The 23326-nt window shown below is 49.1% G+C and overlaps 1 protein-coding gene across 8 annotated transcripts in view; it reads right to left on the bottom strand.

Annotated features, from left to right (window-relative positions):
* HERC2 (HECT and RLD domain containing E3 ubiquitin protein ligase 2) overlaps positions 1-23326 on the bottom strand; it is a 212756-nt gene that overhangs the window by 1972 nt on the left and 187458 nt on the right. For all 8 annotated transcript variants that reach the window (XM_054452280.2, XM_063653302.1, XM_063653300.1 and 5 more), the window contains 14 exons: positions 22393-22607; positions 19579-19756; positions 18825-18986; positions 17224-17315; positions 16885-17024; positions 11755-11942; positions 10784-10981; positions 8290-8373; positions 3981-4122; positions 3635-3829; positions 2405-2517; positions 1588-1778; positions 556-661; positions 54-266 (listed from right to left, as the gene is read on the bottom strand). In XM_054452280.2, the coding sequence (XP_054308255.2) occupies positions 54-266; positions 556-661; positions 1588-1778; positions 2405-2517; positions 3635-3829; positions 3981-4122; positions 8290-8373; positions 10784-10981; positions 11755-11942; positions 16885-17024; positions 17224-17315; positions 18825-18986; positions 19579-19756; positions 22393-22607 (2217 nt within the window). The remainder of the gene's footprint in view (positions 1-53; positions 267-555; positions 662-1587; positions 1779-2404; positions 2518-3634; positions 3830-3980; positions 4123-8289; positions 8374-10783; positions 10982-11754; positions 11943-16884; positions 17025-17223; positions 17316-18824; positions 18987-19578; positions 19757-22392; positions 22608-23326) is intronic.

Here is a 23326-nt window from a genome sequence, read left to right as displayed (position 1 = left end):
GCCACCGTCGGCCGACATCAGCCCAGGGCTGGCAAGCCCAGCCAGGAGCCTACCTGGATGACGAAGTCTCGGCCCCGGAAGTCGGCGATGGTCCTAGGTAGCCTCGTCCGGCCCCAGACGAAGCGAAGGAAGAGAGAGCGCTCTGTGTTGGAGAAGGACTCCATCACCTCCCAGAACCACTGGATCAGCGATGCGGAAGGCTCGATGCCTTTATAGGTGGCTACCGACTTGAGAAGGTGCAGCGGGATGTCAGGGCTGCCACACACCTGTGGGAGGATGTCTGTCAGGGCCGCGTGATGCTTCCCACCCTGGTGTTTCCGCAAGACTCCATCATGCTCCCTCTCTACACCAAGGCCTGTTTGGGGCAGGGAAAGGTCTGGGGGCTCTGGGTGGGCCCACACACAGCCTCGTGCAGGCGGGTGGAGGGACGCGCTCAGAGTGCACTCCCTTTAGTCAACACACAGGGCAAGGTTCTGACTCTAACTACTGTCACTGATTTGTGGGTCAGCAGGCGAAAGGCAGCTGCAGGGCAGCCCCACCTGGGGGTCGGCATACCATCGTCTCCAGTTCGTAGCCGGTGAACAGAGAGAGGAGGGGGACAGGCACAACGCGGGCCATCCCTTCCCGAACAGCAGCCACCTGCTCATCAAATTCATGGAGTCTGGAAGAAAAAGCTCACTTTACACTTCTGTCTTCAGTGACACTGACTTTATGCTGCTCACACCAATCCTTGGCATGCAGCACTGTGGCCGCACACTTCCCAGCTGGGAGGACAGAGGAGCAGCTCCAGATGGCATAAGCATGCTTAGCAGCTCGGCATTGCAGAGCTTCTCCCAACACTGGGCTCATCTCGTCCGGCAGAGGGGGTACGGCCTAATGACCACCTACAGCTATGCACACCCCAAGATGCCACTCTCAGTACCCACAGGACACCCCAGGAGAAGCCAAGAGGGGAAACACACGTGCATCCACCCCAGGCCCGAGACACTGTGCTGACCCACAGCAGACACGATACGGGGGACAGCACCGCCCAGGACACCTGCCAGGACTACCCCCACCAGAGCCCACAGGGCCCACCCGCCACATGGGGCCTCACCCAGACACTCTCAGGTGCTTCCAGGGGACATGGGACAAGCAGTGGAAGCTATGGGTGGTGGTAATGACCTGCCAAGCCTGAATCACAGCGCCCAAAGGCCTGTGCACAGTCACACCTGGACACCTGGCAAAGGTTGCTCTGTGTCACTCAAGCAGCCTGGAGGGGGTTGAGACAGTCCCAGACACAGCCCTGTCCCAGGGAAGCCAACAAAGAAAGCACACAGGGGCAAAAACTATGGCCTCTCCAGGTGCAGTGACCCAAATGGGTGGATTTTGTTGATCTTGGTATTCTGCTTAGAGCCAGGAATATCAGAGTAATAAATACCGACCCTGATCACAAAATAAGCTTCATACCCACAGATCAGCAATAGTTGGAGCCAAATCCATTACTTTACTGTGTATGACACTCCTGAAAAACACAGATGTCCACACAACCATTTTCTGCTACTTTTGCTATTTATGTCAATGCAACAGAGACAGATGACCACCAACCTATAGTTTATCGCCAGCCGCACGTACTCCGCGCGGTTGTCCAGGGTGATGTGCGTGTGCTTGGAGCTCAACTGGATGTCCTGGCCGCTGGCGCTTGGCACCGTGAACGGCAGGCTCATGGCTTCAAACTCCTCTGAGGTGGCTTCGTTGTCTCGGATGTACATGAGTCCAGGAATAAAATCCTTATCAACCTTTTAAGGAGAAAAAGAAAGCCCATGTGTCGACTCAGGGCTCGTCTCCATCCCAGGCTCCAGTCCACCCAGCACACTCTGTCAAGCAGGAACTGGGGTCAGCCTCAAGTGCATCTCGAGGCTGCAAGTGCACGGCACACACCAAGATATAAGAGGAGCAACAAGAGAGTACTTCACCCAAGGAGCTGAACGAAGAATTTGCAATTCAGCCAAATGCTTAAAACTTAACCACTGAGAAAGTTACAGGAACTGGCTAGCAAGGGTTCCCTCCCTGCAGCCGAGGCATGACACATCCATGGGGAATGAGCTGGCTGTGGTCGCCCCAGGACAGAGCCTCCCGTGCAAGCCTCACTCGCGGCCCCCAGCTGCCCAAAAGCTCAGCTTCTTCACAGGGGAGGCAGTAAGCTTCCTTATCTGACAAGACAGTGTGTGTTACAAAACACCAGAAAATAGCTGGTCTATTTTTTTTTTTTTTTTTTGCTTCTCAAAGGTGGTCCACAGCCAGCAGCCTCTGCGTCACCTGGGCACTGAGTTAGGCCAGAGTTCACAGCCTGACCGGACACGCAGAACAGACTGTGCCTGTTAACAAGACCCCAGAGGCCCCGCCTGCCGCCCCAGGGAGTTACCTCACTGAGGTCCGCGATGGTGAGGCTCATCCCAGCCAGCTGCTTCCAGACAGGCTCGGCAAGGTTGAGGCTCAGGGGACTCCCGGTTCGGATGGCAATGCCCAGCAACACACCTGATCATTCAGGACACAAGTGACAGAGGACACTTGAAAAGGATGACAAAACTTCCCGCTCACTCACACACGCCACTGACAGCAGCTCCACACTGAGGACTCAGAGCCTTCTGAAGCAGCAACACCCAAATCATAGGTCTAGGCCCTTCCTCAAGACCGCCTGTCCTGCTCTAAATCTATCCTTTTGTGCCTATAAGCCTCTAACTCTTCACATCCTTTCTGCACACACACTAGTTTAAGCCACACAATGGCCAATTCTTCTTCTTATGACAGCAAAGAGCTGGAACTTCCCCACGGGAGTGTCCTCCAGGGAGCTACAGCCCTGCCCAGGAGGTGCTGGCTGTGGTGGGACGCACAGCCGAGGACACCCTTCACACCCTCAGTGGGAAAGGAGGGAGGGACTGGCCAATGGCGAAGACCTCACCCCCCTCTGATCCCAAGTCTTAGATAAACATTGAAGATGCAGAAACAGAATCTCCCATCTTCTGAGTGCCTGAGGCAGTCTCCAGTCCTCAGCACGTGGCCAGGGCTGGCTCTGCCAGTGCCTGCAGCTGTGCACAGAGCTTCCGACGGTCCACCACCATCAGGCCCTCAATGCTAGGCACGGAAGTCAACAGCACCTCGTTCGCTTCCATAATGTTGGTGAAAGGCACGATCAATATTAAAAGTCTTTTCTTTTTCTTTTTCTTTCTTTTTGATAGTGTCGCCCAGGCTGGAGTGCAATGGCGCAATCTCAGCTCATTGCAACCTCCACCTCCCGGGTTCAAGCAATTCTCCTGCCTCACCCTCCTGAGTAGCTGGGACTACAGGTGCATGCCACCACAGCCAGCTAATTTTTTTTGTATTTTTACCAGAGACAGGGTTTCACCATATTGGTCAGGCTGGTCTCGAACTCCTGACCTCAGGCAATCTGCCCGCCTCAGCCTCCCAAAATGCTAGGATTATAGGCGTGAGCCACCGCGCCTCACCCTAAAAGTCATTTTTATTGGTAACAGTCTCAAAAACTAAAAGCAGATATTCAAGATATCTACTGTCATTCCTCAAACAGATGATATACTTTAACTCAAGAGCAGGCACAGGCCACAGAGACACAGTCTCAAGCGGCCGAGAAGCTCACCCAGGAAGCGGAACATGCTGCTGTGCACGGGTGCTCTGGCGGCCGGGCTGAGCAGGTAGCAGTCTCGGTTGGCCCCAGACTCATCCCTCCCGTTGGGTGTCACGATCAGCAGGGGCGTGAGTCCGTTCTGCAGCTCCTCACAGATCTCAGCTATGGACTCGCTGTAGCCGCCCCCACAGTCATCCACAGATTCACCTGCAGGGGAGAAGCAGCCACTCGAAGTCCCCTCACACAGGCCTGTGTGAAGAGCCCCAACGCTCCCACACCATGTGGCCTCTGTGCTCCCTGTGGGCTCAGGCGACCACTGCCGGGGACACAGGTGCTCCAGCGCGCGGCAAGTTCTCACCCACAAACTTGACTTTCCAGACACGGTGAGGAAGGAGGAGGCTGTCGGGACCAAACGAGCTCATCTTAGCACACATCTGCCCAAAGACAGACTTGGTGCCGTCAGGGCCGGCCAGCCCGCCTTTGCTCCTTGATCGTTTGACCTGGAGAGGAGGAAGCAAGCAAGCGTGAGGCCGCTGCCGCAGCAGGAAGCACACAGTCGGGGATACGCGGCACTGGCAAGTGCACGAGGAGGAGGCACCGTGCATGGGCCCCTCCCTGGTCACACACCTGCTTGCGTGGACGCCAGGCAGACCCCACCATCTGGGGCACTCGACTCTGAACACCCGAGACCGCTGCCTCACCCCATTGGACATGTCGCCAGTGATGTGCCCAGCAGCCCCCAGGACTAGTGTGTCTGAACAAACACACCTTCCAACATGACACACACCACTACCACGTCCACAGCTGCGGCCCGGCAGCACCCCCCTGGCACGGACCATCCTCACACCCTATGCACTGCTGCTACTTCACCATCTTGCCACGACCTCATGAAATAAGACACCAGGAACTCCAAAAGCAGCTCTCCCAGCAGACCAGAACAGACTCCCGGCACTCAAAGATTCAACCCAATGCCCCTGAGACTGAAGCAGACACAGTGAGTGAATGCCTCAGCCGGGACCAGCCCTTCCCCACATCTGCTTCCACCCATCCCATTTCCAAGCCTTGGGGCCACTCAGCCTCCCCAACACAGGCAGTCACTCTCCCTACCCATCCTTCTCATCCTAAGCTACGATTGCCAAAGGCTCAGGGGACTCCAGTTCCCAAAGACACCAGGGCAGGAGCTCTAGGGCCCCTGCCACAGAAGGACTTCGGCACATGGGAGGGCAGGTGGCCGAGGCTGTGCGTCAGAATCATCTGGGAAGCCCAGTCTGGAAGGATGTCAAAAAGAAAAATTGAAGAAAAAATGGTCCTGAGAATGTATTTTGATGACTCCTCCAGTGAAGCTCTCTTCACCTTTAGCTCACATAAAGTTGAGTTTAAACAACTTACAGCGCAGGCTGCCATAACCAAGACTAAAAATACAAGAAGAATGACAGAAGCCACAGCTGCCTGTAGAATGAACTTGTCTGCGTGCCACACACACAGCTAGTGTTCACAGACTGGGGTTCCTGGAAACTCGCGGCAGCTTGTTAAGGCTCCATCATGCCCAGAGGAGACTAGGCTACAAGAAAAGAACAGGACATGCCCTATGTCGCAGCGGCCGAGTGAGAGGAGAGGTGCACCCAGCTCCCCGAAGCCCACGGGGCTGCCTCTCCTCCGTGACAACACCCACTAGTAGAGGCTGTCTGTGCACAGAGGCTGCAGAAAACAGCAGCCATGAGGCTGGAGGGAGACAGGCTCCTGCGGGACAGCACTTTCTCTGCTCAGTAGAAACACAGATGATTTTAACTGTCTTTAATCGGAATTCTCTAAATTTTCAGAAATGTGCATGCAATAACTCTGTAATAAATTTTTAAGTATAAAAAAGTTTTTATGTAGTGATGTTCAGATCCTGCTATAAAACTAAATAAAACTCCCAACAAACAAAACCCTCCAGTAAGATGACCTGTGTTCTGGAGTCTCTGAAACTGGATCCAGACAGCTGTGAGAGCCCCTCATGGCAACCTCTTGGGAGGCGTGCCCCTGAGCGCATCATCGCAGCCATGGGATGGCAGGTTGGAGGCGCCTGTGCAGCTTTCCTGGCTCCATGCTGGCATCCTGTGCACACCCTGAATTCATACAATGTTCTTCTCCATGTTCATTTTTAGGCAGAAAATCACTTCTATTTCCCACATCTGTAGAAAATTTCCTCGCTTCGGGAGGGGCATGCTACCCTGAACGGGAACGAGCCACCTCTGGCACCCAGGGCTGGGGCTGAGCCAGAGCAGCCCCCAGACGTCAATCCACATTGCACACTAGGCTGAAGGGTGTTTATCTGATTCTTAAGAAGGCCTGACGCCGGGCACGGTGGCTCACGCCTATAATACCAGCACTTTGGGAGGCTGAGGTGAGTGGATCACCTGAGGTCAGGAGTTCAGGACTAGCCTGGCCAACACATTGAAACCCTGTCTCTACTAAAAATACAAAAAAGGCCGGGTGCAGTGGCTCATGCCTATAATATCAGCACTTTGGGAGGCCGAGGTGAGTGGATCACCTGCAGTCAGGAGTTCAGGACCAGCCTGGCCAACATGGTGAAATTGTCTCTACTAAAAATACAAAAGAAAATTAGCCTGGCATGGTGGCGCACGCCTGTAATCTCAGCTACTCGGGAGGCTGAGGCAAGAGAATTGCTTGAGCCTGGGAGGTGGAGGTTGCAGTGAGCCAAGATCGCGCCACTGTACTCCAGCCTCCCTCTCAAAAAAGACTCCCTCTCAAAAAAAAAAAAGGCCTGATTTAAGTTGTTGTTTTTTGTTTGCTTTGAGACAGTATCTGGCTCTGTTACCCAGACTGGAGTACACTGGTATGATCTCGGCTCACTACAACCTCTGCCTCCCGGGCTCAAGCAATTCTCCTGCCTCAGCCTCCCAAGTAGCTGGGACTACAGGCACCCACCACCACACCAGGCTAATTTTTGTATTTTTTGTAGCGACGGGGTTTCATCATGTTGCCCAGGATGGTCTCAAACTCCTAGGCTCAAGCAATCCATCCACGTCAGCCTCCCAAAGTGCTGGGATTACAGGCATAAGCCACCACCAAGGACTAATATAAATGTGTTTGCCATTTACCCAGTTTGTTTTTCCAATCGCATACTGAACGTTTTTGTAACACAAGCTGGGGATAGCAAGATGAGTAAGAAAGAGGTGCTCAGCATGTAAAGACTTCTTAAAAATTTCAGATGATACAAAGACAGAAACAAGGGTGCCTAACCTGCATCCTAGTTTATCAAAACTTCACTGATTCCCAGAGCCCCCCAGGCTTGAACATCCACCCTGAGAGCTCCTGGCCCAAAAAGTCTGCGTGCGGTTTTGAGGGAGGTGCAAGTCGAGGTGCACTCAATTGCGGGGGTTAGACAACACGGAAGCCATCAGCTGGCCTTGCCTACAAGCTATAATGTTTATGATGCACAGCAAACCGAAGCCATCATCCAAGGTAGGGAAATAAAAGCTTTTTTATGAACCTAGTTAAACAACCTATTTATTTGAGGACATGACTGACATACAGCTTAGCATTAAACACTCTGACGTCAGTGAAGAGACCAGCTCCATCAATGTGGTCACATGAGCTGTCCAACAAAGGACAAGAGTTTCATGTCTTAATTCAAAATGCCCCCAAGTATAACTCTGAAAACATTTCTAGTCTTGTAATCAACATCAGGGTAAAAATCACGTGTTAATACAAAGGTACAGGAACAAAGAATTTGTTCTTCATGGCTCTCTCTGTCTGATCCAAGAGGCGAGGCCAGCTTGAGCATTAAATGTCAAGTTCTGCACGCTATCATCATCAGGGGCCGAGGCTTCTCTTTGTTTTTAATTAATTGTTTTTAACTGTGAGTTTATATACACTTGAAGCAGTATACATTTAGAAATGGTCTACTTGTTGTTTCTTTCATTACTACCCATGAGACAGTATTAGTAATTCTGGCCTATGAAACTGGCAAAGAAAACTACCAGTGGTGGGGAGGGTGTGAGGATGGTGGGAACATGAACTGTTATAACCTATAATCGGATGTATCATCAAATTATCACTGGGCCTCTGACCCACTCCACTTCTCAGAACTTAACAAAAGGGGTGACCGAAGATACACCCAGATAGCCCTGCCTGTACCACAGAAAAGTGGGCACGGCCCCCCAGCACCATCAGAGAAATCTGACAGAGTAAACCAGGACACACCCCTGCAAGAGAGGAGCAGGCTGCAGGCAGCTGCCAAACACAAGCAGCCCCACAGGACCCTATTCCATGGCAGGGAGGAGAGAAGCAAATTTCAAAAGGCAGTGATCCTGCTTTGGCTGTAACAAATAGACACACACCTCCCAATGGAACAGCAGCGGTTATCATCATGCAGTGGGAAGAGGGCTGATTTTATTTTCCCCGTTCTTGCTGACCTGTGTTTGTGCTTTTGGACTATCTGACATAAATCTTCATTACTTCTGTATAAAGAAACACACTGACATTCCTGGAAGCCCCAGCACATCACATACAGGAAGCCCACAAGAAGGAAGGTGGCACCTGCTCTTTAAAGTTGGGGTGCACAGGATGGCAGGCTACCAGCGCTCTCGTCCCAGCCCAGGCACCCAAAAAAGCGTCACTTCTAAGGCTGTCAGACTCGGAGAGTAATCTCCATGTGCTACCTGGATGCGGTTCAGCTCCACGACGGGGCCATGCTGACGATCGCGCACCATAGTTGCTTGTACTACTTTCCGGAAAGCCGCCTCCTAAAACACATCAAACAGACAAAATTTAGAATCTGATATGGAAAGCATCACTCCTGAAGAAATCATCACATAGTTTTGTTTAAAATCTGTGTTGAAGACCTTCTTAAGGACAGAAAACTGCCAGTTCCCTTTTCTCAAGTTGTGAGGGTGCAGGGGAACAGGCTGGCCCTGAAGCTCACAGGGACAGACGGCAGGGCAGGTAGTGCCAATGGCCAGGCAAGAGGCAGATCCCTCAGGAAACTACCTCCACCCAGCAGCGTTCCGGAGTCTGGAAGAGCCCAGCACACGCAGGGCGCAGAACAGGGAGGGCTGGGCCTGGCAAGCACCTGCTCTGACTCAGGTCTCCAAGTTAAGGTTTCCCTGCCAAACATCAAGTCCACCAGTGGCAGGGACTGATGTTAAACCACTGACTGCCACACAGCAGCCACAGGGCCACGGAGCACTGTGGAGCCAGCTAGACCTTGGATCGGGACAGAAAAGAGAGACCAGGGAGGGGAACAAGGTCCTGGCTGTGATCACACTAAAAGAAATCGGGAGTGCCTGGGGTGAAGACAGCAGGGCGTGGCGAAACATGAGCACCACAGTGAGGACCCAGCCGTTCCCCAGGAGGGAGCAGGTCGGCCATGCCCGTGGGGAAAGGGCACAGGATGCAGCACGCAGCCGTGCCAATGGAAAGGGAGGACACAGGTCAGCAGGGGTCTCAGCTCTCTTGGCCAAGTAGGCAATCGTGCCTTCTTTCAGTTAGGGGTGGGCTGTGGGAGCACAAGGGTCCCTCAGTGGAGGCTGAGCCCTTGCCCATGTCAAAGCCTAAGAACTCCAAGCCCTGAAGGCAGGAGGTGAGCGCCCCAAGCGCCAGAGGAGACCCAGAAAGGGTATCCTGGAGGCACCCCAGCCCCATGCCTCTCGCACAGCCCAGACTCATCCTGCTCCCACAGGCCCTGCCTGGACCTCAGGGCTGCTCCCCCTCCACAGGCGCACTCCCCTCTCCTCCCAGTCACCAGCCCGCCCACATTCCTGGAGAGTCCCTTTTGGTGCTCTGGACCGGAAGTAGCAATACCCACTCTCTGAGGCCGATTCTCACCACACCCGGGACCAGAACTGAGGCTGCCTACACATTCCCTGACCAGAGGTACCTTTCAGATGCCCTCAGCACTCCCCTGCTCTCCTGCAGCCCCAGCAGGTGCCAGATGCTGCTGCCCACCGCTCCCCTACCACACACCAGCTCCCACCTGTGCCCTGCTCACAGCCTGCACAACGCTCACACAGGGCCAGGTGGGACGTGTCCTGCCTCTTTTTTTCTCCCTACAAAGAAAGGTGTTTTCCTCTGCACTGCCTATTGTCATCACCACTTTGAAGGATTAAAAAAAGAAGGTAAAATTAATCGTTTGCTACTTTTTATTATTGAACAGTAATTGAAATTATGTTTCCTATCCATTTTACCTGCCCACGATTTCTTCTGCCTCTCTCATCAGAGAGATGGTCTTTCCATTAAACACAAGCCTGACCACTTCCACCCTCAGGCACACGTGAAAGTAAAATGAATGTACCAGTCCTGTTCAGCAGAAATCGTTCTAGCCAAGTGGAAACAAAGCCAGTCTTTAAAAAGTAACCGCTGGGACAGGACTCCAAAACATCGCAATTTTATTAAATCACTAAGAACAGGCCACAATATTTGACAACAAAATACATCAGAGAATCACAATCAGGATTAGTGGTCCTCAATCCAATTCTATAACTTTTCCCTATACAGAGATGCCCCTACTGTATGGTAATTAGCCCCTTCGAGATCATCTTGTCAAGCTGCTTGCCAGAAACTAACCCAACTTCTAGAAAGCTCCAATTATTAGCAACATCTACAGGTCAAAACCTGCCTGGTGACTTTCAGATGCCCTCACTCATGACTGTATTACTCACCACCTGTTAATCCTCACTTGGCCAGCAATCTCTACACATTCAGGCACGGACCTTGGAGGTAATACATCTGTGACTCCTGGCCCCCTCTGCTGGACATCCTGAGAGAAACAGCCCAATCGCCGGCCTTCCTGTGTCAGTGGGGACTTGCCGTAATGCCACAGGGCCAGGCAGGCAGAGAAGGACCGCAGGAACAAAGGCTTAGTTTATGAAGGCCCCACCTCATCCTTCTGGAGCGGTGAGGGGCAGAGATTATGAAGGAGAGGTGCAGCGTCTTACTGTTTGTTTTTAATATAAACTCCAAAAGGGAAGAGACTTTTGTCTGTTTTCTCATTGATATAAAGTACCCAGAACAGAGCCTGGCATGCAGGAGGCACTCCGTGAACATTTGCTGAATGAGCTGAATTCTATGTGTTCTATTCCCAGTATAGACATTCTATTGGGTTACATGTACTGAAGACAGCAGTTGCCCCTAGAGCAAAGACTGCCACTCAAATACCTTTCCCTGGGATATCAGAATTCCTCGGAGAGTGTCGAACCCAACAGAAGGCCCGAGTCCAGTTTCGTCGAGCGAGCCTTCCAGGTCGAACATGGGGATGCAGGGGCAGAAGAGCTCGGAGAGGTGGTGCAGCAGCAGCAGGCGGTTCCTCAGCGCGATGATGGGGATCTCCTGCAGGTGATTGTACTCCATGGGGACCTGGAACACAGAAACAGCCTTCAGCCCCTCAGTCACCAAAGGCACAGGGGGGCCACAGTGTGGCATCCATTAAGGATTCTGAAAACAATTGTTTCAAAAACAGAGAAGGACTATGGTATCTGAGTTTGGTTTGCAAAACCTCACTGTGCTGCTTTCGAAATAATATTCTGTCCAATTTGACTGTAAAAAAAAATTAGTCTATACAAACAAATTTACTAAGAAACATGAGGCATGTACTATCAGAACAGTTCGGTGTGGAACAGTTTGGTTTGGGTTATAAGATACAGAAGGTGATACACACTGTATACACAGAATATTGGCTGGCATGAACATTAAGGTTCTTTTGAGACAGGGTCTCACTCTGTCACCCAGGTAAGAGGGCAGTGGTGCAATCACTGCAGCTTGGACCTTTCAGACTCAAGTGATCCTCCCACCTCAGCCCTCAGCCTCCCAGGTAGCTGGGACTACAGGTGCATGCCACTATGCCTGGCTAATTTTTGTAGAGACAGGGTTTTGCTATGTTGTCCAGGCTGGTCCCAAACTCCTGAGTTCAAGCAATCTGCCCACCTCGGCCTCCCAAAGTGTTGGGATTACAGGCGTGAGCCACCACAACCAGCCAAATATCAAGGTTCTTAAATGCACTGTTTGGTTAACATTTACTGAGCCTGAATTATTTTCACCGAGAAGCCTCTGTAAACACACAACGACAGGATGCAGCATGTGACAGGAGCACACTTTGCTTGCCCCGACCCACCCAACCTGCCCGGACTCACCTGTGCAGGGAGTTTGCCAGCACTGGCGGGCTTGCTGGTCGACCAGGCGAGGGTATGTGCTGAGCCACAGGCCACACGGTTGACCTTCTTACCCTGAAGGGCAGCTACCAACCGAGGCCTCTGGATGGCGTTGGTGGTTCCGTCTCCCAGTTGTCCCTCATCATTGTCGCCCCATGTATAAACCTCACCTGAATGAAGTGCATTTAGAATCAGAACCTGTATACTAGGGCCAACAAACCCATGGCTGCCAGTGTCTTCCCATCACACACAGTACCAATGCTCCCTGCCCTTCAGCTGGTGTTGACCTAGTTGTCAACTTTACATATGACCTAGACGTGAATGTCTGCTTTATGTATGACCTAAACATGAATACATGCTAATTACACATCCAAAGAGGTGAGTGTACTTCCCAGGACTCTCCACAGCCCCTGCTGGCCACCAGGCCTCTTCTAGTGAGAGGCACAGGACTCTGGTCTTAAGCCTCCAACAGTGTTAGTTCTCAGGACTAGGCACGAACAGCAGCAGTTCTCCATCAGAATAATATTAGAACAGATAGCAATATCCCGAACATCCCAAATCCATCTAATATTAAAACAGATAGCAATATCCCTAACATTCCAAATTGCTCTTGCATGCGAAACAGAAAAGGAAAAGTCTGTTTTATTTATTTTATACTTTTTTTTGAGACAGGGTCTCACTCTGTTGCCCAGGCTGGAGTAAACTGGCATGATCACGGTTCACTGCAGCCTCAACCTCCCCAGCTCAAGTGATCCTCCCACCTTATCTCCCAAAGTGTTGGGATTACATGCATGAACCACTGTGACGAAGTCTCTTTGTCGCCCAGGCTGGAATGCAGTGGTGCGATCTCAGCTCACCTCAACCTCCGCCTCCCGGGTTCAAGCGATTCTCCTGCCTCAGCCTCCTGAGTAGCTAGGCTTACAGGCGTGCGCCACCATGCCCAGCTAATTTTTGTATTTTTAGTAGAGACAGGGTTTCACTATGTGGGTCAGGCTGGTCTCAAACTCCTGACTTGGTGATCCACCTGAAAATCTATGTTTTTAAAATCAAAACCACAATGTGATACCACCTCACTCCTGCAAGAATGGCCATAATAAAATAAGAATAAAAAAAACAGATGTTGGTATGGATGTGGTGAAAAGGGAACACTTATACTGCTGGTGGGAACAGAAACCAGTACAACACATTGAGATATTCTCCCACTAGAGGGCGATAAAAACTAACAACAAGCTATCTGTGAAAACGCGTTGTGATGGAAAGCATTTTCCACGCTCCACTATGGAAAAGTGTGGAGATTCCTCAAAGAACTAAAAGTAGATCTACCATTTGATCCAGCAATCCCACCACTAGGTACCTACCCAGAAGAAAGACGTCATTATTTGAAAAAGCACTTGCACACGCATGTTTATGGCAGCACAATTGGCAATTACACAAATATGGAACCAGCTCCAAAGCCCATCCATCAATGAGTGGATAAAGCAAATGTGGTATATATACACCATGGAATACTACTAGCCATAAAAAGGAATGAAATGATGGCATTCACAGGAACCTGGATGGGACTGGAGACCGTTATTCTAAGTAACTCCGGAACGGAAAACCAAACCATATTCTCATGTGATGAGGATGCAACGGCATAAGAATGACACAATGGACTCTGGGGACTCGGGGGAAAGGGTAGGAGAGGAGTGAGGGATAAAAGACTACACATTGGGTACTGTGTACACTGCTTGGATGATGGGAGCACCCACATCTCAGAAATCACCTCTAAAGAACTTATTCATGTAACCAAACACCACCTGTTCCCCAAAAACTTGTTGAAATAAAAATAAATTTTAAAAATAACATAAGAAAAGAACATGCAGTTTCTGTTCATATCCTAAACATAAGATTCACCATTCACGAGAATCATCACACTCTTCAGTGCACCGTGTGGGACCTCAACCAAGAAATACCACCGGCAAAGATTCTCAGGCAAGGTCCCTGGTGACCAGCATGGAAACAAGGCTCATGTTCTCTGGAGACACCATTAGCCTTGTCAAATCCAGAGAGACTCCTCGGGTGTCTGGAAAGTGTGACGCCTGCATGGTCAAAGGCAGTGTACTTGTCTCCTGTCCCTGCCTGCTCTCCACAGGTTGATCCTAAAGCCACGAGGCGGGTGTTGCACACACAAGGTGAGGAGGGTGTCTCTGCAGACGCAGCCGGGCATAGGGAATGAGTCCGCGAGAGTGAGGAAGGCTTCTACCCAGGTGCTAGCTCCGAGGGGAGTCAGCCAAGACCCCCACATGCAAGGGGAGGAGCCACACAGGAGAGGATGAGATGCTGGTTATGCACAGGGGGAGTGGCCAAGTCGCCAGAAGAGAAAGGAGCTGCAAGGTTGCCATGAGAAAACTGGAATGAACCCTGTGGATCCAAACTGGACCTGCGGATACTGGTGGGAACTCAGTTTTCAACAGACATCAAACATAAACCAGGGTATTGTTTACATTACTATTCCCTGGCTTTGTCCACTGCCGAGGCCTGGGGAGTGCTGACACCTCAATAGCAATGAGCACACCCATCATCCAGACCTTGTCTTCTCAAGGCCATTCTCCTCCACAGACGCCAGGGTTCCTTGGAGAAATGGCCAGGTCAAAGCGTGGGGCATGGCGGGAACAAGTGGAGGCTGATCTTCCTCTGCCAGAGCAAGGAAGTACTCCCAGACAACGGGACATACGAAAAGGGGGCAGAGCCAGCCAACTAGAGCATCAAAATAAATAGACTATATACCCCAATGAATACATTAGGATCCATGATTCCCACTCAAATAAAACAAATACATGAATTGATTCAAAGCTGCATGAGCAAGGAATATTTAAGTAAATTCAGGATGTCCCTACTAAATACTTGTTAATTATAAAGAATGTTCACAGTGAAAAGCATGGCAGACAATGTAACCAAGCAACTGTAGTGAGCATCATCAGCAAGCGGACAAACTGCATGTCACCTGCAAGGATGAACTGTGACGATCAAAGACACACAACCCGAATCTACTGCAGAAACATCGGAAAAAATCCAAACGGAAGAATGTGCTACAAAATAACTGGTGTCAAGTTGCAAGAAGCCCAGGAAGACGAGGAAGTGAAACGATGATGCCAGGCACTGAGAGAGTGTCACAGGACAGAGGATACACCTTGCCAGCTGACTGGCCTGCAGTGTGCTGCGAATGGGCACGGGCGTCAGGCGGGGTGGGGGAGCGTGAACTGGCTGGCAGGATGAGCCTCCCTGTTTATGGGAAACACACTGAAAAGCTCAGGACGCGGCAGCAGGACAATAACTCACTCTCATGTGGACTGGGATAAGCAAGTTCTGGGTAATGTGCTTCCAACTGGTTTGCTTCCAACTGTGATTTGTCTCAAAATTTAAAAGAATTAAATAAATCAAATAAAAAGTTCTGGATCAAGAACTACAGTGTCCTTCCACTACAGGCCACAGAAGTTGCTCATTCATCCATGAACCTCTTCTCTCAATGAAATGATTAAAGGGTGCATGCTTATATAATTCACCAAAGGCTTTAACAAGGAGCACAGTTTGTGCGAAGGCAATGAAAGATGGCACCCACGTTTTCCACTGCTGCCATAACACATCCCCACTGCCCAGTTGGCTTAAACACACACTTAGGATCCTTTCACTCTGCAGGTGAGAAGTCCGGCATGGGTCTCCCTTCCCAGAGGCCCCAGGGGAGAGTTTCCTTGCTCATTCAGACACAGCTCAGTTCTCTGTGGGACTGAGGTCCAGGTTCCTTGCTGGCTGAGCTATTCCCAGCTTCCAGGGGCCACCCCATTCCCCAGCCCTGTTCCTCCACGAAAGCCAGCAACGGAGGGTAGAGAGCTCTCAGACTTTGAAAATCTTTCTACCACCTCTTCAGTCACATCTCTGACTGACTCTTCTGCCTTCTTTTCTGATCAAAGGGTCTGTGTGATTACACTGGGCCCACTAAATAATCCAGAATAATCTCCATATCATCAAGTCAGCTGACTCACAAACTTCATTTGACCTGAAAAGTCCCTTTCGCCATTGTGTTGGGGTTCCCCGGACCGCTCCCATGCTCGGACCGCCCCCACGCTCATGATTCTCCAGCATGACTTACAAGACTCAGCATACACTCCTCCTCACAGTTACAGTGTATTATGGCAAAAAGACACAGAGTAAGACCAGCACAGGGATGGGGACCTGTGGCAAAGCAGCGGGGAAACCAGGAGTAAGCTTCCAGAGTCCTCTCCCACAGGAGCCACACAGGACGAGCTTAACTGCCCCGGCATCGAGTTGTGTCAGGTGCTGTCTGCCGGGAAGCTGGGTAGAGACTACAGGCCCAGGGTTTCCATCAGGGCTGATCACACGGGCATGCCCTGCCTGGCGTGTACCAAGTTCCAGACCAAGGAAAGCAGGTTTCAGCACAGAACATGTCGCTTGTACAGACAGTTCAGACACAGTGAACCACACTCACCACCTAGGGAACAGGGGAGCCCTCCCGAAACCCAGGTTCCCAGACACCAGCAGAGGGCCAAGCCTGCAGCAGGTCTGTCTAAGGACATGTCTCAGGCTGGCTGCTAGCTCTGTTCTGCACAGCCCAGTAATAAGTAATAAACAGAACTCATTCACAGGTTTAACAGCAGGGGCTGAAGATGACAGGGCCAAAGCCCTGCTGATTGCAGATAGACTCTCAGGACACTGTATAAGCCTTTGCCTCTTTTTTTTTTTTTTTTGAGATAGTCTTGCTCTGTCGCCAGGCTGGAGTGCAATGGCACGATCTTGGCTCACTGCAACCTCCACCTCCCGGGTTCAAGTGATTCTCCTGCCTCAGCCTCTTGAGTAGCTGAGATTACAGGCATGTGCCACCATGCCCAGCTAATTTTTGTATTTTTAGTAGAGATGGTGTTTCACCATGTAGGCCAGGCTGGTCTTGATCTCTTGACCTCGTGATCCGCCTGCCTCAGCCTCCTAAAGTGCTGGGGTGACAGGCGTGAGCCACCACACCTGGCCTGTGCCCCCTTTTAAGGCTGCGCATATCATTCATGCTCAACCCTCTTAGATTCACAGGCTTCAGTCCTGCGGCGCTGAGCCCCCACCTACCATCCTCTGTGCAGCACACACAGTGCAGGGAGCCAGTGGCGATGGCGATGACCTTCTTCCCTTGCAACCCTTGGACCTGCCGAGGCCTTCGAACATGGTCATCCGATCCATGGCCCAACCTGTGATAATCGCCTTTGCCCCTGCACACAAATGAAGCATGGAAATTATGGGGCAAGGTGATCTCACTGACAACCCTGACTAGCCTCCTGGGCAGCCTCTGCTGTTCAGGACACAACCATAGCCTGCTGCAGAAGCTACATTCCCATCCATGAAAAGGTGGTGCACATACCCCATTAAAATCTGGTTTTAGTGGGTTTAAACAAACAGAATCTTGCATACCAGGTATAAACAGCTCCAGATTTGGTAAGGGCAACAGAAAACTGGGATCCGCATTCCACTTTAACTACTCCAAGACCAGTAAGAGAATCAATCTAGAAGGGGAAAAGGTTCAATTAGACAGACAGCAACAAGGCTCCTGCTGACTGCTATAACCTCACTGAGATTTAACTAAATCTAGTAGGAATTCTGAAAACTTGTACCCATGATGAATAATTAGTGCAACTTAAAATCATATTCCACTTAATCTCAGCACTCTCAGGAGGCAGGCGGGACCGTGACTGACAGCATGCCCGCTGGCACACGGTGGCCCGGTGGGACCCAGCACAGGGCACCGGAAATGGAAGCTTTGCAGGTGAGGCCTACAAGCCTCTCCCCAGAATGGCCTCCCGCAACCGTGCTTCTCTGTGCAGTAGCACCATACTCCAGCAATCCCTGTGTTTCTCCTCACCTGCCCCAGCCCTCTCAGAGCAGAGGCCCGCGGGGGAGGAGCAGCAGGCAAGGGGAGGGATGGCCAAAAGCACTGGGCCCCACCCACCCTCCACACCGCACACTTGCCAGCCAACACTTTCCCTATCCCGCAAGCTGCTCCTCATGACCTCTGTGATTGCTCTCATACGTAAGTTCTCATATTCAATTCTGAACTCAAATTAATTAAAACTGACTTCATTCTCTAAATGAGACAATGTGGTAGGGCCCTGGTGTCCGGCCCTACCACAATGGCATTGGGACGTCCTGCTCCAGCCCCTCTGATGCCCAGCATCCTCAGCCTTGGAAGTGCAAACCCCAGGCTCTTTCCCGCAAGGAGGGGCCTCTGACGCATGCCACTGATTAGGGTCTGCTCCAGAAGCACCTGTGTCACACCTGCAACCCCACAGCCCCACGAGAGAGGAGGCCAGGCAGAGACAGGTTCGCAGCACCAGGCTCCCAAGTACCCAGCAGAGCACCTGGGCTACACGGCAGTGTGGTGTGCACGCACTGAGGTCACTGAGCAGCATGTGCAGGACCTGAACCACGTACCAGCCACCCGTTCACAAGAGCAAAAGACATTCTGGCAAAGCTAAGAAATCACCTGGAGCCACTGGGCTTGAGTGGAGCAGAGCCACCGACCCCACCAGGACTGCAGGACTTGGGCGCTGTGCAGGCCCTGCTCTCGCTCCTCACAGGACACCCACCTGAGGTGGCCCCGGCTAACCCAGATGCAGTCCCTTTAGCAAGCACTGGCACCCCCAAGCGCGTGCCGTGGCAACTCCACACCACTGTAAACTGAGAGAGTGTAAGCCATGTGATATCCTTCTCTGAGACAGGCCTACATGCTATAAACCGGAAGGCTCCACGGTGCCCGGATGATCCCATCCACTTCTCAAGAGAATGCACACAGTACATAAAACACCTTACTCCCTCTAGGCCCTCCATACACTTTCTAGCCAATTACCCATTATATTTACTGGAAAGAAGGTAAAGAGGAGGTTAAAATGCTCCTCAGGAGCACACACAGGAAACAGTAATGGTGGCTCTGAGGCTGTGTTTTCCCAGAGGGGCCCTGGGGGCCCCTGACTGAGGTGAGCTGGGAGAGCACTGGGCAGGGCAAGAATGGGAAATACCTTCATCGGCACCTTACAGCCATCGCTGCCTCCCCGGCCGAGCTTGCCGTAGTCCCCGTCCCCCCAGGACCAGACAGTGTCGTCATCTGTGAGGCAGAGGGTCTGGGCGTCTCCGCTGCCACAGGCGATGTCAACCACACGGTGGCCCTGCAGCGCCTCCACCTTCAGAGAAAAGGGACTTGGGTTGGCCGAGCACAACACAAGAAGGCTTGCCACAGGACTGGCTTCACAACACTGCCATTCTTTTTTTTATGGGGGTACCTGTTTTAAGCCTTTACAAAGAGGTGATTTCTAAAATCCTATAAGATAAAAGAGAAAGCACCTTCATCTATTTGAACTACATGCATCTAAACCACAGGAGGAGGTATCAGCGTCTTTGATGAGCCAACCCTACATCACCATGAAGGCTGTTTATTCACTTCTTGCACCCAAAAATACAGTGGGCCTTCTAGAAGCCAAAGCATTTTTCTTAGACGCCAAGCAATATTTACCATTACAAAGAAAAGGATATTTCAAATACTGTCCTGTTTAAATGACTTGTGGAAGAAACATGTGCCAAGATGGTTTTTATTTCCACCAGAAAGAACATCTACTTGTAAATGGGGCTATGACCAACAACCATAAAACCAAAAAAATCTAGAACAGGAAATACTTTGGAATTTTAAAATCATAACGACGGTGGCAAACCGCCCCCATCTGACAGCAGCAGTGAGGAGCATGCAGCCTCCGGCCTCTGCACACGGTGCCTCCTCACCAGCTTCGGCTTCAACTGGTCCTCACTGTCGCTGTGCCCCAGGCGGCCGTAGCGGCCTTTGCCCCATGTGTAGAGGTCCCCGGCTGCTGTGACACAGGCGCTGTGGGCTCCGCCAGCAGCAACATCGACCACTTCAATTCCTCTCAGAGACTCGATGACACGAGGGCGGTCACACGGACTGCAAAAAAGTCACCAAATATAATGGAAACACATTTTTATTCTTAAACATTTTTCAGCGTATTAAATACCTCTCAATCTACACCTTCCTAATCAGTTAATTGTTAAATCAATCAAGAAGAATCATTCAGACCTGAACTCAAAAGGTCACCTCTTCCTACCTCCTTCCTGTACAAGGCCAGAGGACAGGGCTTCCCCAGCTCTGACTCAGAGGCTGGAAAGTGACCACACATACTGGGCCAAGTTCGAAGCACAGCCCATTTTTCAAAGGCCTATGAGCTGAGAACAGGTTTTACATTTTAAAGGGTTTAAAAAAAAAAAAAGAATCATATGCAACTCCTAAAATAGTTACCATCTGGCCCTATAAGGAAAGTTTGCACCTCACCCCCACTATGAATTAACAATTCATTTAAGGAGTTTTAACATGAATGTCACTAGTCTATAACATAGTGACTACTAATAACAAACTTTTTGTTTTCTTATTAGGTTTTGAAAGAAGTTCTTTATATATTTTGGCTATCAGACCTTAGTCAGATTATATGATTGTGAATATCCTTTCCCAGCTGTGGTTTCAATCTCTTCATAGTGTCTTTTGAAGAATAGTTCATAATTTTTATAAGGTCCAAGTTCTATTTTTCTTTCATGAATCATGCTTTTGGAGTTCGATCTAAAAATCTTTTCTGACCTAAAGTCACAAACATTTTCTCATGTTTTCTTCCAGAGCTTTTTAGTTTTACATTTTACATTCATGACTATGGTTCATTTTGAATTAATGTTTGGATGTGGTGTAAAGTATGAATTAAAGTTCGTTTCTTGCCATAGGTTATCCAATTATTCAAAACCACTTGTTGAAAATAGTATATTTTCTCCAACGAATTGGCTGTGCACTCGTATAAACTGTGCACTAGAAATTGTGAGAAGTCCAGTTTCATTTTTCCACACTCGTCTTGTCAGTATTTGCTGGCCAGTTTCTGGATTCCCTATTCTGCTCCATTGATGTATCTGTCTCTCTCTTTTTGCCAGCACCAAGCCATGTTGTCTACTGCAGCTATAAACGAGGCTTAAGTCAGGTAGTTCAAGTCTTCCGACCTTTTCCTCATTTTCAAAGCTGATTTGACTATTCTAGGCCATTTGCATCTCCATATACATTTTATGCTCCGCTTATCAATTTCTATAGAAATCTTGATTGGGAAGGTGTTGAATCTATAGATTTGAGGATAACCAGCGACTTAACAATACTGACTCTTCTGCTCCATGAACACAGCATGCTCCTTCACGACTTTAGGTTTTTTAAAAATTATCTCAGCAATACTTTGTAGTCTTCTGTCTACACAGTCATTCACATTTTTGGGTCAGATTTATCCCATAGTTTTTCAATTCTGGGAGACGGTACTGTAAGTGGTATTTTAAAATTTCACTTTCTGGTTACGTATATGTATATGTATAGACATACAAGTAACTTTTATTTATTGATCTTCTATCCCGCAACACTGCTAGCCTCACTTATCAGTTCTAGCAGCTTTTTGTAAATACCACCAGGTTCTCTGCATAAACAATGTTTTCAGCAAAAAAGACAGTTTTAATTCTCTTTTCAATCTAGATGCCTTTTATTTCTTTGCACTGCTGTACTGCACTTACTAAACCTGTTGCACAATGTTGAAGAGAAGTGGTGATAGCAGACATCCTTGCCTTGATCCTGAACTCCGGGGGAAAGCTTTTGGTCTGTTGCCATTAACTACAATCTAAGCTCTAGGTTAACAGAGATGCCCTTTATCAGGTAAAGGAAGAGACCTCTTACTCCTAGACTACTCAGAGTTTTTATCAGAAATGGATGTTGGAGTTTGCCAAATTATTTTTTCCTTTTATTTTTATTTTTTTTTGAGATGGAGTCTCGCTCTGTCCCCCAGGCTGGAATGCAGTGGCGCAATCTCGGCTCACTGCAACCTCCAGCTCCCGAGAAGCTGGGACTACAGGTGTGTGCTACCACATCTGGCTAATTTTTTCTGTATTTTTTGTAGAAATGGGGTTTCGTCATGTTGCCCAGGCTAGTCTTAAACTCCTGAGTTCAAGCAATCTGCCCACCTCAGCTTCCCAAAGTGCTGGGATTACAGGCGTGAGCCACCATGCCAGACCTGTTTAACATATTTTATATGGTGGTTTAGTTATTCCTAGGATAAGAAGGCCCCTGTTACTCCAATCTGGCTGGTAGTTCTCATTAATTTTTTAAAACTTGTGAGTTTGTTCATTTGTTTAAAAAATGGTGTCAACTGTGTGTTCTTTCTTCCTCACCCCTGCCATTTCCTCTGTATTTGCAGTTCTAGTATCACGCACGTTACACAAAATGCCAAATGTGATTCAGTGGATGATATAGGGAGAAGGACAAAAAAACGCTTACTTAGTACTTGTAATCAAAAACTCAGAATTGACTTTTTTTTCCCTCTCAACAGAGGAATCATATGGGTAAGGCTTCATATTGGAACATAAAACTATTTCTGCCAAATGAGTCATTAACATTATTTAGTTTGAGAGTATTGTAAATGTTGCCTTGAAAAACAAAGCGCCAATAGATTGTAACAGGATTAAAACAAACAATAACAAAGACAAATAGAATGTTGAAATAATTTTTTCACATCATACCTTCTGTTGCCATGCCCCAACTTCCCATCTTCTGCCTCACCCCAAGAGTAAACTTCTCCTTCTGAAGACAGGGCAAGGCAGTGCTTTCCTCCGGAGTTCACAGCTACTTTCTTAATAAACACATGCTGAATGGATTCAAGCAATGTTGGGGTAGACACCGACTCTGTCCCTCCAATGCCTAGTCTGCCACCTGCACCATACCCAGTGGCATACAGCTAAGAAAAGAAAAAGCAATAATAACATCAGTTTTTAATCTCAATATCCCCTAAATTTACTAATTCATAAACCTAATCCATGCTTTAGACATTTTTACCACATAGAAATAAAATTTGAAGTTAAAAATCTCAGGAATATAAGTTTATGACTTTATACATGATCTATCAAAGTTCTAGAAATGAAATGAAATTTCTAGAACATGACTATTAGAAATTCCAAATTCAGAAAACATATTGTGAAAATAAGGTCTTCTCGCTGGAAGCTCTTCCATTTTTGTGTAGAATACCAACTACAATTAACACCAAGAAAAACAAAAAACAATTTAATTATCTACTATATGCAAATCTCTGACAATAACAGCCACAAAAACATACCCATAAAAGAACACAAATACATTTTAATATTTCAGCAGGGTAGCATATAAACCACACAGGAAAAAACACCTCTTTTTTTTTTTTAATCTAAGTGGGATGTTTTAGGACACAAAACATCTATGATTAATTTTAAAGAACATGATTGATTTAAAAACATACACACACGCGATCAGACTGCCGTTTTCCAAATGAAGGCAAACATCCCTTCTGATAAAAACTTAAATGCTGTTCCATGCTGTTTTAGACATCTTTCAAACGTGCTGCTGCACTGACATAATGTAAGGAAGCCACAAGTGCCAACGCAGGAAGTGAAACCCAAACTCAGGTGGATAAACAAGCCCCAC

Source organism: Pongo pygmaeus, chromosome 16 (assembly GCF_028885625.2).
Source record: "Pongo pygmaeus isolate AG05252 chromosome 16, NHGRI_mPonPyg2-v2.0_pri, whole genome shotgun sequence".
In the NCBI taxonomy this organism is placed as follows: domain Eukaryota; kingdom Metazoa; phylum Chordata; class Mammalia; order Primates; family Hominidae; genus Pongo; species Pongo pygmaeus.
The sequence above is the reverse complement of the archived record's forward strand: the minus strand, read 5'-3'. Positions and strand labels throughout refer to the sequence as shown.